A 14,766-nucleotide genomic window follows, 5' to 3' on the forward strand; every position below is an offset into this window, starting at 1 on the left:
TAGCCTGCCATATCCAATTGTGATAGTCATGATCTAAAGACGCCATTGCACTAGACAGAATGCATTTTGAAATGAATTAGTGATTGTCAAAGACATCTTGTTTCAGCTGTAAGTGATATTCAAATTATGTCCGAGTCGAGTGAAAACAAATTGAGTGGAGCGTCAGTCAACTGACTTCAAATATTTGATGAGGCGCATCTTAAAGTAAACCAGTATCCAACGAAAGCTCACAGCATATTATTTGATATAATTGGGATATTTTGATGATTGAAAGGGGATCATAGTTTGCAGTGACCTTTAAGAAAATAATCGCAAGAGAACAAAAGCAATTGTAGATTCTGTTATGGACTAAATCTATAAATCATATTTCAGACAGCATTGATAAGCCTCTCATACCCATTTTCACATCCTCAATTATGCCGACAATATCCGCATTTCTTAGTCGTAACATCGGAGCGGGGCCAGAGTAATCTGTATTATTTCGACATTGCTATTATCCGCATAATATCCGCATCGCGACCAGCCTTGAATTTGTGAACACGATTCTAAAATATTGCGGATTATTTCCCAGGTAGTTCCCAGGTTCCAAAGATCATTCTCCGCATCATCGGAGGGGCGTGTGCAGTTACCATGACTATTATTCGTCTTCTCCAGCATGTCCAGGTTTAGTTTAAGGACTCTCGTTAAAAAAAAATCACATTATTTTCAGAGTATGTGAACGCATTTTCTTTCAGTTTTTCGGCATTACTCTCATGCAATTGGGAGATGTATTTGTAAGCGGGGTATCATTTCTTTGACATTACTTGAGAGTCATTTATGTATATGTCTAAAATACCTTGCACTATCGAAACCATATAAACTGTTAAATACTCTATGGGACTAGAATGACATTTCGTTCTAACCATCGTTCTAACTTTTGCCTTTCCCAATTCCCCGTCATCGTGACCATCATCTGGGACTTCAAAGAAAAGTGATGTCACAATGCATATCAATTAAAACATGAAATAAAGATGTTAGATAATCAAAAATGAAATGAAAATTAGCACATGAAATAACACTGAATAAGGAGCTAAACATATTTTTGTGCATCTTGAATAACGATGAATCTAACCACATTCAGAGGGTTATTTGGAATATATGATTAAAATACTAAAATGGGAACATGATGGCTAATGCTGAAACCGTATTCAAGTTTTCCAAATCGATCTGACGAAGTCAAACAAACAAGCAAACAAACAAACAAGTGCTCTGCAATTAAAAAATCACAAAATAACTGCTAAAGCAAAGTTTTGCAAACCAAAGTACTGAAACTCGTGCGCAATTTAGCTTTTTGTCATTAAACTCTAATGATGATATAATATACCTATCATTTACATATACCACGCTTTATATGTAAATTCTAATCAAAATTTGATCAATGCCTAAGATATTATCCTTTTAAAAACTGTTTTTGAACAATTAGATGAATTGTTGAAATTATAGTTCTGCACTTGCGATCTCACAAAACTTCATTTTTATGGAGGCAGACATATCAAAGGAAACTTACACCTCAATAAGACGATCATTACACAGAACAATTCTAAATATTCTTACTTTTGATACTGGCAAGGTAGCTACAAACAACTGTACAGACGTTTGATTAGATATTTCGAGAAGCAAGCGTTAATACACAGGCTGGTATCACTCTTTTCCACAGCTAAAATAGGCTACATCAGGTTTTGCGCCCAGTAAATGTCGTTTCTGTCTTGCCCAATGCATAAACGACAAAACCGTATAACATCAATTACTATTGCGACTGTCAGTGAGGTCTGTGGATTTGTTGGCGTTTTTGTTTGTTTCTTCTTTTTTTTGCTTGTTTGCCATGGTAGTTGCCATTATCATGACTTGCTATCTCTCACGGTTTTTCCAGCTAACCCAATCCCCTCTGTCCTTACCTGTTCCATTCGATAAGTTTAGCCGACTTCACTCTATTGTTCCTGTCAAGATTGCCCTCGGCAGAGAATTCATGTATAATGTAAGCAGGTCAGCAAGTCGTCACTTCCTATATGAGTCAAAGGAATGATACTGATAAACCCGGAAATATTGCCCATGCTGGGATGAAAGCCTATAATAGTTGGAGAAGCAAAAGCTATAATGGAAGATATAGGGGTGAAACGTCGTTGGTTATGAAACGACCAAGACGAATACCAGCGAGTCGAAAGCTGGTGTGGAGGAGTAGCCACTGCATGTAGAAGCAAAATGAGAGGGAGGTCTTTATTAATTCAATTATGGCTGGAGTGAAAGTATACCAGCAAATTAAGGAACCTGGCAGATTTGGGATGCAGTCCAAGTCTTGCACACGACAGCTTCTTAATCGCAAGGTTCGGCGTGGTCGTCACCGTAACGAAGGGTGAGGGGCAAAATTGGCGGTTGAACAGTTCGCTTCCCAGGGCCGCTTTTCTGAACGAGAGATAAGCAAAAAGATGCGATGTTTATGTGTGTGTATGTGTGTATGTATATTTTTATACATGTGTGTGTGTGTGTGTGTGTGTGTGTCTGTGTCTGTATATGTGTTTGTTTTACTCGGTGCGTGCATGTGCGAATAGAACAGAACAGAATAGAACCAATAGAGATTCCATATAGAAAAGGCATTTCTGATGCACCCGACTCGTTTCTGTTCAAAACAAGAAGAAGAAGAAAAAAAAAGAAAAAACAACAAGAATGGCGAATGTTATATATGGTAATAAGAAGATGCATAGGGGTGGTATACGATCAGATGCAGCTGCAGTTTATGAGTGTCTGATCTATGAACACTGGTTGAAAGTCAGTAAGCGGTGACACTATGACATTTCTGCGAGAACGAGGCTAAACAAAGCAGGGGAATTATTTGAAAGGGGTTGAGCGCTCTTTAACATGTTTTTCATGTCTTCACTATGCCAATTATTACCATCATCCCTCCTGACTACTGCACGCAATACCATGCCAAGAAAATGTCGATAGAATTTACTCACAATTACTTTTTGAATGAAAAGAAACAATTGTCAGAAAAAGTGATTGTGCACCGACTAATTGCGTGTATTGGCGATTTGCAAGATATCACAATAAAGGAACGAATCTATTCACCGAGTTAACCATCTTTCACCTGTGTTTATGGACTGACAAATAACAGGAAGAGTCGAATCTGCGAGGATAATGTCTTTTTGCGTAAGCGTGTGAGTGTGTGTGCGAGAGGGTCTCTCTCTCTCTCCCTCTTTTTCTTTGTTCTGTTGTTAACAGTAAACCCAAAGGTAAAAAATAACCCTGTAGCTGCACTTAACTAATCACTGTATCGCTGATTCAAAAGGAAAACAAGGACAGCTACGAAATAAAGGGACAGAAGATCAGAGGAAAGTGTATTTTAAGTGTTATATGAATAGGCAGAGAGAAATTGAGATTTTGCAAAACGCACGCCGTTTACGAAACCTTGTCTATCAGTGACATGATTTTTTCCCCTGTTTATGTCTTCAATGCGGTTGTTATCGAGCGATTGCAAACAGAATAGATAAAAAGGAGTGTGCCTGCGCAATCTGTGATGTCGTGAATTCGCCGCATCCATATTCCTTTCTCTTAATCAGCCAAGGCAGTAAACAAATGCATTCTGTTGCACGAACGGTTACACTCGCGAAAGTTTCAACGCACGCCTTCAAATCAACAAAGCAACCGACTTTGCCGCCATATTAAAATGAATGGAACACGCGTACGTAAAAAAAATCCATCCCCAGCGTAGATTGGGAGGTCTTTTGAGATGTACGGCCGTGGCATTGATATTGTAAGAACAGTTTACAAGGTAAAAAGGCATCAGGGGATTGGAATAACGTCTTGCTACTCATACTATCAAATTTCCGTCTCTAAAACATCAAACTTTTATACAACCTCTCCGATCTTTTACAGGTGTCATCTAATCTTCTGCCTCTGTTGTTTAAGCCAACACATCTACATCCTTAAATCGAATAGAAATATGACGAGCTTGCTTCCAAAAGGCGCTAAATCCATTAAAAATGATGGATTTAACGCCTTTTGGAAGCAAGCTCTTCATATATCACTTCCACGTGAGCTGAAAGACTCAAGCTCCATAACGTCTTTTAGGAGTAACCTAAAATCCTATTTGTTCGACAGTGCGTTTTGAGGACAGACTTTCATGTCTTCCTTTTCGTCTTCTTCTTTTATGGTATATGTATTTTTTTCAGTCTTTTTGCTTTGGTGTAAAGCGCCTTGAGCATTCAATCAGAATGAAAAATGGCGCTATAGAAATTGTATGTATGTATTATATGAAATGCATTTCGAAAGGTGACAAGTTCACAGAAAGAAATGATCTATTTCTGTAAATGGTAATTGCAAGGCAATAGTATGCTACCTCAAGTTTCTCGAAGAAAGGTAAGACATTTGAGTATATGAATATAAGAACGACCCAAGTCCATGGAAGACCATTTCGAGTAAACTAAAAAAAAACTTCATATCTTTTTTGTTTGTCCAATAATATTCTATTTAACTGTGATGGGAAGGCAACATTGTATATACAAATTAGACCATATATTATTATGACAATTAACATTAACATTAATTGTGGAGACGCCATTTTGTGTGATGGACTTGGGTCGTTCTTTTATTCATATACACGAAATTCTGCTATAGAGATGAAAGAAGGACGAGAGAGGGCGCTATAATATGAATGTAAGAATGACCCAAGTCCTTCATTCTTACATTCATATAAGATTTAACTCATTTATTTCAGGCACTTCCGGGGGTAATTAGGATTTATCATTTATACACAAGATGAGTCCATGCATAAGCTACAATTTCCCATGTCAAACTGAATTTGGCCAAAAATTGGACTTGGGTCGTTCTTATATTCATATACTCATTTTAAATCTATTCACTTGATATCTTGTCCGAAACTGAACATGGAAAGTTAGATATATACGTTCACATTGACTTCTGTAATAATCTGAAAACAAACAGGAACGAAACAGTTATACACTAATGACATCGTGGAAACTATATGCAATTATCATTTGCTTGTTTACGTAGCGTTATGATAGGTATATGCATGTCTTTTCTAACCAGTTTGATTTGTTCAGTTGAAAAACCGCATAGCATACTCGTTTTCCAAACTAAAAGACATGTGTTCCTCTCATTAATTACTTCTCTTTTTCTCTCTCTCTCTTTCTGTCTTTCCTATTCCAGGATGTTCGATGTGTTTAAGAGACAGTAAATATTCAAACTTGCATTACAATTTCTGCAGAGCTTGCGGGTCTCCCATGCAAAGTAAGTAATCTGACATTACTTCTGTTTAAATTGTTAATGGAGTGTAATCGATATGCTGCTATTGAATAATGGTTATTAAAAGTGGACTGTTTGTGTTTTTGTATTGAATGAGGATTATTGATAAGATATGAAATTTCATGTCATAACCAATGTTAATTAGAGGAAATCCGAATCAATTTGTATTGAATTGAATTGAAATGTAATTATCAATGTTAATGACAGGAAAGGTGTGAACTTTGATTGATTTATTTTTCAAACATAAATGTGTTACTCCTCATTTCTTTGATTCAAGCAGATGAAATGCATAGGATTTTATTATCATTCAGATGAGAGAATAGCTTCAAAATGCTTGTAGAATTGTACTTTAAAGACAAAAAATGCGCAAGCAAGTTCATAACCGAAAAAGTTACGAAAGCGAATTTCTATGGCAAATCAAATATGCTATTAAAACATTGAATCAGATGCTTGAAATATAACTGAAAGAATGCAAGAAGATAAAAAGTAGGACAGAAAAATGAATGATGAGTAGCTCGGAGAGAAATTGGGTCATGATTAATTTTTCAGAGCAAATGTCGTGACAGTCTTTGTCAATATTGATCGTGCGCCTATGGTGACATCTGCATATTTCATTAAAAGTAAAATACGTGTCGACTTTGGTCAGTGGATGAGACATTTGAGTTCTGTAGTTCTTATACAAATAATTTCTATGCGAATGTTGTGTTTTCATGCCTGAGGGATGCCGCAGTACTCAGTATTGGAGAGTTTGTTATGAAAAATGCAAATGGCTCGTTCACTACTTGAAAGTGGTTTGAGAGGTTCATAAATGCTCTAATGATAAGCTAATGAGTCATGATTAGAAAAGGTCTTCCATGAAGACTATGACTGTTTTGCAAGGGGAACAACCCCACCCTCATCCCAACCCCCAGATGTTACGATTAACATTGCTATAGCTCATGTTGGTTCTGCGTGTATTCACTCAGACTAAGATTCCAGTCAAATTAATGTTCATCCTGAAATTGACTTTTCGTCTAGTGATATGTTTCCCTTCTACCCTTCCAAAGAACAACTCCCATATGCCGTAACGTAATGGTCCTTACCGGTACGTAGCAGACTTTAACCTTAAAAAGTACAGGTCCATAAGATGCCTACAACCTATTATCTGTAAGGTCAATTTGGACATGCCGTAAAATCTGCATCGTCGAAAACAACAATATCCCATACAATTCTGTTAGACATCCAGGACGCGACATTTTGAACAATTCACTAGATTCTTTGAAGGAGACGACGTTTTATTTCGCTTAAAAGGAAACAAGCATACTATGCAACATTTTCTCCTGAATCTGATTACAAGGGAACAATTTGAACATATAATCATTCAAAGAAAGACAGATACAAGCAAACAGGAACCTATCGACAGCGATCGAAGCACCTTTATTCCATGCTGCTTTTGTCAAAGGTAAATGAAACGTAGCTCTATAGTCCATCAAATTATTGATTTATTCTGGATTCACTGGGATATCTGTACAATCATGCTGTGCAATATAATGAAGTAAGTGTTGCAAAACAACATTGCTCATGAAAAGAGCGTGCTCTTCAAAACCAACAAGCAAAATCCCTTAAACCGTAAAGTAGATCAATAATTGGAATAAATGCTGCTGTCCTCACATCAGCCAGTTCGTAGTTCTCCTTTGCGCAAAAAAGAGGTAATTTGTGATATCAGGCATGCCGATTTTTTTATTCTAACATCAGTGATATCATGATTATTAAGGACTTACTCCTTTACATTGTGCTTGCCAGTACGTCCACGTGACAGCAACAAAGTGTTTATTAAAGCCTAGTATTTGGCGATGTTAATACCAAAAGCTTGTTCGTGCATTCAATACTCCACAATGAAATGACGAGCCATTCCAGTCACCTGGTACGCACACGTTCATCCTTTGTTTGAGCATATTGTGCCATAACTTGTTACGTCGGGCAAGGCTGTCATCGCTATACCGTATGCCGATTGACAACGAGTGAAGCGTCCAACCAATTAAAGAAAAAAAAAAGAGAAAGAAATGAAATTTGTCCAAATGGGCAATTGAGCTAACTACGCACTGACTGATTCTAGTAATGTGATGTTTTACAAGTTGGTGCAATGTGAATTTGGTGCGTAAGTGCAGGTGGTCGGTTATAGACCGTGTACGTTCATTTCAATGCTAAATGCTTTGAAGAAAAATACAATTCCCAAATGTACGCAGCTCTTTTTTTTTTTCAAATTTAAGCCCCACACCTTTAAAAGTTTTATTCTGATCTTGGCTGGTGTGAGTCCGAAAAGTGTAACTATTTCTTCAAAATCGTTCAACGAAAAGTAATTTGCCACTGACTCAAAGCTATCAAGTTTGATGCAACTAACGATTTTTTGCTTTTAGCATGAATAGGATATCACCGATATCAATCGTTGGCAGGTCCATTTAAGGAAATTTGACATTGGCACTAAGTTTGTTTATTTTTTTCTCCAGGAGGACTAAAGATTAAGCAATCACGTGACTGACATCTATTAGTTCCCTTTGTTGGACTTGGCAGAGAGCTCAGTGCTTTGCCTAATGGCGCTTTCGCTGATCAAGGACATGAACTGGGAATGTAAAACCATAGGGCACGTGTTCTTACCAACAGCTCTCCAGAAAATCAGTAAGAGTTGTTATTATTGAATTTACCTGACCTTTGGACTTTTCAACATTAAATCTTATTAGTGCACAATGAGCCGCTAATGGAGGGTATGTCTCTCAAACTACTATATGCAACGATGTTTATGAACCCACAAAGCAAAAACACATTGAAGTAAATTTTGACCAGAGTTCAAACTTTGAAATGTTGTGACCAATATGCCAATCAATACCTGTAGCTTCAATTTTTATTGGGCGCTTTCCTTCCACTGCGATCATATATTTTACTTCACTGATTAGGTACTTTATGGGCATTTCAGCTGCTTTATACAAGAAGGGTGTTGAAACGCAAACTCGTAAGAAGTACCCACCAAATCATCACTGCACTTTTGTTGAGAGGCCGTTTGAAAATCTTTCAAGCGCTCCTCGTTTCTGAAAAAAAGAGGTATTCATGACCATTTGCTATCAACATCTAAATTAAATCGTTTCTCCTTCACTTTGTTGAAATTTGCAACGCCAATCAGAAGTAGTGACGTAGCCAATGAAGCTGCGGAACTCATTGTGTGGGAGATAGGTAAGGAGTGGAAGATTTAGAAGTCACAATGACGTGAATTCATGTTTCATTCAAATCGATGTGCGCAATATTATTTTTTTTTGTTCCAAAATATCATGCGTCACAGCTTGAAATATTATATCGTGGAGATCATTTGAGGAAATATAGCTGTAAGACAAAAGACTAAGCGATGATGTCTGTGGCTCAGAGTAGGTTGAATTTAAGCGACCATGACGCACAGCAGTGTTCGTTTGTCATGCTCTTTGATTCTGTGTTGCGAGGGATGCTGTTTATTGTAGGCTTCTTCAAGATTCAATTTCCTTTCATCTTCATTCTTTCATCCCACATCAAGGTGCAAAAAGGGTTTACCTATGTGAAGATACGAACGATCGCTTTATACCTTCTTTTACTAGACATCTTCAATGAATAAGATATTCTGGCTAGGATTGCTATCTCTGATTGTTACGTATAGTATGACATGATCAACCCCTTTCCAATAATTGCCTTGTACAACCAAATTGACATTGACTATAGCATAATTTTATTATCAGGGCAGTCAGTAAGCGTTCGACCTCTGGAATTTCAAAAATGTCACAACGGAAAGAGCTGAACGGCAGGTATAGTTGTATGATAATAATGATAGTAATGATAATTACATTGATGTAATTTCATTTCTTTAGAGTCCGTATCACAGTACGGTTTAATTTGTTACGTTCTTGCTTTTTAAAAGAAAAATTCGTCATCATATAGATTTATTTCCTACATTTAGGGCTTGTAGGTAGTTAAAGTCTGAAACTCCCTGACTGATGCAGAGTGATGTCTTAATCGATATTGATGTTTGTAAAATCTTAACATGTCTTCGAAATGGCATGTATTTACATCAATGAAATGAATTTAGCATTAGCTGCAGTGGTTATGAAGTTATCGCGATATAGGACATTCGTGCTGCTTTTTGCCGATGTCTTTGCTGTTTGAATTGTTTGTTTAGCTTGTGCAAGTATGGTACACAATCATGTATACGCAATATTGGGTCAGTTAGAGTACTTTTACACATTATCTTTAGAATTCAATCAAACGTTAATGATTCATAACTGACAACAATTTGCAAGTGCGATGTTCATCTGTTCATACGTTGATCTCAGCTGTCATGTTTAATGCTTGTTGTTTGCAATGCTAATACCGCCATTCTCCTATGACAAAAATCACCCACAATGAATTGATATCTTAGCATCATGACGCGTATTTGGCACAAGGGAAAATTGACAAAATTGGCTTATCTGCTTTTTAAAAGAGAACCCATGATGCGTTTTTTTCACTTTTAAAGGATTACGTTTGTTCACGTCTCATAATAATGATAATGATAATGATAATGATAATGATAATGATAATATTAGTAATGATATGATTATATGAGTAAGCATGTATTCAAATTTTTTCATTTTTTTTAGGAGTCGCATATCATGAATCTAAACGCTTTGATGTAATCAGGAAGGCTATTGCAGATAATGGGGGAATGGGGGGGGGGGGGTAGACCTGCATGAGAAAATTATCTTTTCCCCATGATTTAGTGACATGAAGGACAACAAGGGAACCAGAGGCAGATGGTCGTAGTAGTCTTGTGGGTTTGTAACTTTGAATTAGAGAGTTATATTGTAACGGGGGCAGAACCATAAGCACGATGATAAGCAACAACAATTAAAAAAAAAAAGAACCGAATGCGATCCTTCACAGGGAGCCAGTGAAGAGACTACGAAACAGGTGATATGTGTGTGCGTTTGCTGGACAGAGTGACTATGCGAGCTGCTGCATTTTGAAGTTTCTGAAGCTTTGGGGAAAGATTCTGGGGCAAATTGTAGAGGAGAGCGTTTCCAAAGTCAAGACGGGAGGAGATTAACGCGTGCACTTATTTTTTAGAGGCAGACTTGGACAGATATTTCCTAAATGAAACAGATATTGCGTAACTGATACTTGACAGACCAATACATATTAGACATTTGAGTAGACATTACAGTCATTCGAATATTCGAATATCACACTCAGGTTGTGACGATTTTGGCACAGCTGAATAGTGAGGCCGGAAAAATGAAATGTAATTGATATCAATCTTACTAGGCTGTGCCCAGGATGGACCCCCCCCCCCCCCCATTAAAAAAAAATCACATTATCTGAGTTCAGCTTGAGAGAGTGAGCGCGCATCCAATCCTGGACGTCAATCATACACAAGGCAAGGAAATGGACAGCCCTTTCTGCATCGGATTGATCCGAATTGAAAGAAATCATGAGATGAATATCGTCAGCGTAACTGTGATAAACAATGCCATGCTGCACCAGAACTAGCCACAAACCAATGAGATAAATGGATAAAAGGGTTGGCCCGCCCACAGAACCCTGTGGTAATCGCAAGAGAGAGGCACTGCAACTGATTTGCAACTATTGATACAAAGAGTCTGATAATGGCTAGAAATGTAGGTCTGGAACCATTTAAATGTCTCGCCCTTTACACCAAATGAACTGAGTGTGTTCCAAAGGATGGTATGATTGACCGTATTGAAGGCGGAGGATAGATCCATGGCCGGCGGAACCGTGGGGGCAGTGGGGGCTCGGGCCCCCACACTTTTTGTGCACCATACAAAGGAATACATAAGGTCTCATCACTTTGGGCCCCACACTTTTTTTTAACCCGGAAGTACGTAAGTGGCAATTAATAGAAATAGATAGATATCTGGGCCCCGTTTCATAAAATATGCTAGGATGTCAACTCTTGCTGGAATGACAACTTCCCATAGCAACAGCCAATCAGGAAGCTGGATTCTTGTCGTTACCATGACAATTGTCATCCCAGCAAGAGTTGCTATCATATCAACTTTTTATGAAACGGGGCCCTGGAAGTGTGAGCGCGGAAAGGTTATGTTTTTCAAAGAAGCCCTTTATTTTTTTATTTTTTTTAAATCTTTTTATCTTTTATTTTTTATTTTTTATTTTTTTGGCTTGTTAGCTCATGAAACCCGGAAGTGGGCCCCCACACTTTTGAAAACGCTCCGCCGGCCCTGAGATCCAACATCAAATGAGCTGTTAGTTTCCTTCTGTTCGTCCAATGGCAGAATGTAGTTGGAGACATTGGCAAGCAGGGTTTCTACACTATGATTGAGCTTATAAACTGACTGGAATGGATCAAACAAATCATTGACCAGAAAATATTCAGAAAGTTAAGAAAACGCAACCCTTTTTCAAAAAGTTTGAACGAAAACTGAAAATTTGAAACTGGTCGATAGTTTTGGAGAGAATTTTGGTCCAGAGATTTTTTTTTCTTAAAAGGAGTAACGTAAGTTGTATTCAATGATGAAGGAACGCATGACTGATTTAAGCGAGATTAACGAGGTAAGAGAGAATCGGGGAGAATGTGGAGGAACAGTCCTTTAGTAGTCGGGTATAGGAAGAGTGTCAAGCTAACATGGCTTAGAGTGACATCTTTGTAAGAATGACACAAGGTGAAGTACGTTGAAGAGTATGGAAGGAAGAAGAAATGACGGGATAAGTTGGTGTCTCGTCAGCAGACAGGGTATTACAAGTGGCTCTGACGTTCTCCCGCAAAAAAGTGAACAAATGTTGAGGCCATCTGCTTACTGCCATTGTGGGTATAGGAAAAGTATTAATGATTGACAACGGTTTAGAATTAAGTCGGTTAGCCTCTGAGAAGAGCATTTCTAACCACTTTACAGTCTTCAACGACTTCCACAAAGTATATCACTTGCCCTTTTTTCACAAGGGAATTGACAAGATCTAGCTGGGCACGGAAAACGTCTCTGTCGATCGTAAGTCTGTTATTGGAACGTCATTGTTCCTTTCGAGCTTTCTATCCTCTTCTGAGTAAAGATCTCAACGTTGCACCAAGGACAGTCAGAATGATTCCGAACTTTTCTTGATTTGGGAGGAGCATGGATGTCCTAAAGTTTCTCACGTTTAGAAGCGCGGCGATGAACGGTCTTGTCGATCAGTTGATACTGTCGAAACTTTCAGTCACAGGAGAAGTGATGTTACATTCTTCAACATTTAGAGCTAAAGTCTTCCTGTCAATGTCCTTGACAAACACACCGTCATGTCGACTTGGTGCGACGAGGCCTTGCAAAGCTGAGCTTTCAGATGATGACCGAGTGATCGGAGATGCCTGGAATAACCTGGGTTTTGGAGCACAGTGTTGATCATCAGTGTTCCACTCCATGACCGCATCGAGGATGTGGCCCTTGTCATGAGTGGGAGAGTGACAAGCTGGGAAATGGCACGGCAGCTGAGAAGGTCGTTGAGCTTCACAGTGTTCGGTGGGGTTGTGTTGTCCAGATGAATGTTCAAATCGCCAGTAAGTACAAAAGGTGGAGTTCTGAATATGCGACTATCCATGAATTCTGAGAATTTCCCCAGAAAACGAGAGAAGCTCTGACCACAAGACGGCCTGTAGATAACTACGTTGTCCAAACAGCTGGATTCTCTTGAGATACATGTCGACAAACATTCAAAGCTGTCGTACTTTTCGATTGAATTGATAGCAACATTGAGATAATCTTTGAAAAGAAAGGCTACATCACCCTGCCCAGAATCTCTAGGGCAATGTTTAAAGACTCAAAGGTCAGCCACGACTGCATCGTCGTTGGAAGACAGCCATGTCTCAGTTATGCGTACAAAATCCGTATTGTAATCAACAAAAAAATCCTGAAAAATTATAGATTTATTTCGAACTGAACGAATGTCAACAGAAGTAAATGTGAGGTATTCCCTAAAGCGACCACGCCCACCACTCTTCCCACAATTATTGAGTCCGCTGCTTTCGACACGATCTACTTATACCGAGAAACACCAGCTGATCCCAAACCAAGCGGTTTTACTCTCGCCATGTTTCAGAGGTATGGATATTCTAAACACTGTGGGGATGAAGAGCTTGTCAGTCATAGATGATATTAGTAGTCAAAGAATCATGATCAGAAAGCAATGAATCTCGAAAAACAAGACCAGGGTGGGAGCTGAAGTCTCCCGATATCAGCAGGCGAATAAAAAATCTTGCTACTGAATTAGCATATACCGCTGAATGGTAGTACCAATGTACTTAAACTTAAACCGCCTAACAGCTGCATTACATGAATACATGTGTTGCAGTACACTGGTGCAGTACATAAAACAGTAGAATAATAATGAGAATATACAATAGATGCAAAGGCTATCAAGGTAGCCAACTTTACTGTGAAGATTCACTTTACCTGAAGGCTGTGCACAACTATTGAGCTAAGGATGTAACAGACAAGCTAAGGATATAACAGGTGAAGTTAATAAGGCTACTTACCACACAAGTAAAGCAGTACCAGATCCCAAACTATAACTAATGAATATGCAAAAACTAGGTAGAAATATCTGTCCAAAATAGTCTAGTAGTCTCCAGAGGATGTGGGCAAAACTTTAAGGATATGTGCGAGGGAGGGCTTCGTGAATTTTATTTCGAAGGTTCTTTAATCCGAAAATGAAATAAAATGAAATTTTTTCTTCCGATGATTGGTTGCTCCGACACACACAAATTCGGTATACGTAAATGTTCGCTACTCCAAAAATGAAATAAGGTTCGATAGTCGGAAAATGAAATATGGTTAAGGTGCTCACTAGCGAATCTTCGGAATTACTAACCTTATTTTGTTTTCTGATTAAGGAACCGTAGAAAAAAGCTAACCTTATTTTATTTTCGGAGGAACGAATCTCCTGATTAAGAAACTTTATTTCTTTTTCGGAATTACGAAACTTCGGAAAACCAACCTTCGGGACAACTAGCTGTAACCATACTTCTTCTCACAATCGGAAGCTGCTGAGAATTTAGATTCAACGATCTGATGCACGCTTCTGGTGGAATGTCTAGAATAAATTTGTCAATTCCCAAATTGTCTAGAGTCTTAAGACGGGGAATGAGCGGGAGAAGGATGTAGTATCGGTATCCCCCTCCCACTCGAGGGAACTTTTGAATTTTTATCATTGAAATGAAATGATCTGGTGCGCTTTTTTGTGGAATTCTATGAATTGTGACAATTCCATAGTGTATTAAGTCTTTGGAAGGATACCAAACAAGACAATAGTATGGGACAGGATGCCTTCTCTTCCACACGTGAGAGCTTTTGCATTTTTAAAGTTGAAGTAAAATGATCTGAATCGGACAATGACCAATGTTTGACGCTCTGAAGGGGATTTGGAAATGTCTATTTCTTTATACAGCAATTGAGAAATTAAAGGATGGGTACCGGTCGTGATTATTTTTCT

General features: G+C 38.3%; 1 protein-coding gene across 1 annotated transcript in view; it reads left to right on the forward strand.

Moving 5' to 3' along the window:
• The window catches only part of LOC139744802 (uncharacterized), a 64,954-nt gene that overhangs the window by 27,592 nt on the left and 22,596 nt on the right, over nt 1–14,766 (forward strand). The window contains exon 2 of the mRNA XM_071655217.1: nt 5,203–5,283. Coding sequence (XP_071511318.1) covers nt 5,203–5,283 — 81 coding nt within the window. The remainder of the gene's footprint in view (nt 1–5,202; nt 5,284–14,766) is intronic.

This window comes from Diadema antillarum, unplaced genomic scaffold, assembly GCF_040938485.1.
Source record: "Diadema antillarum isolate AM-2024a unplaced genomic scaffold, OU_Dant_1.0 seq00001212_RagTag, whole genome shotgun sequence".
Taxonomy (NCBI): domain Eukaryota; kingdom Metazoa; phylum Echinodermata; class Echinoidea; order Diadematoida; family Diadematidae; genus Diadema; species Diadema antillarum.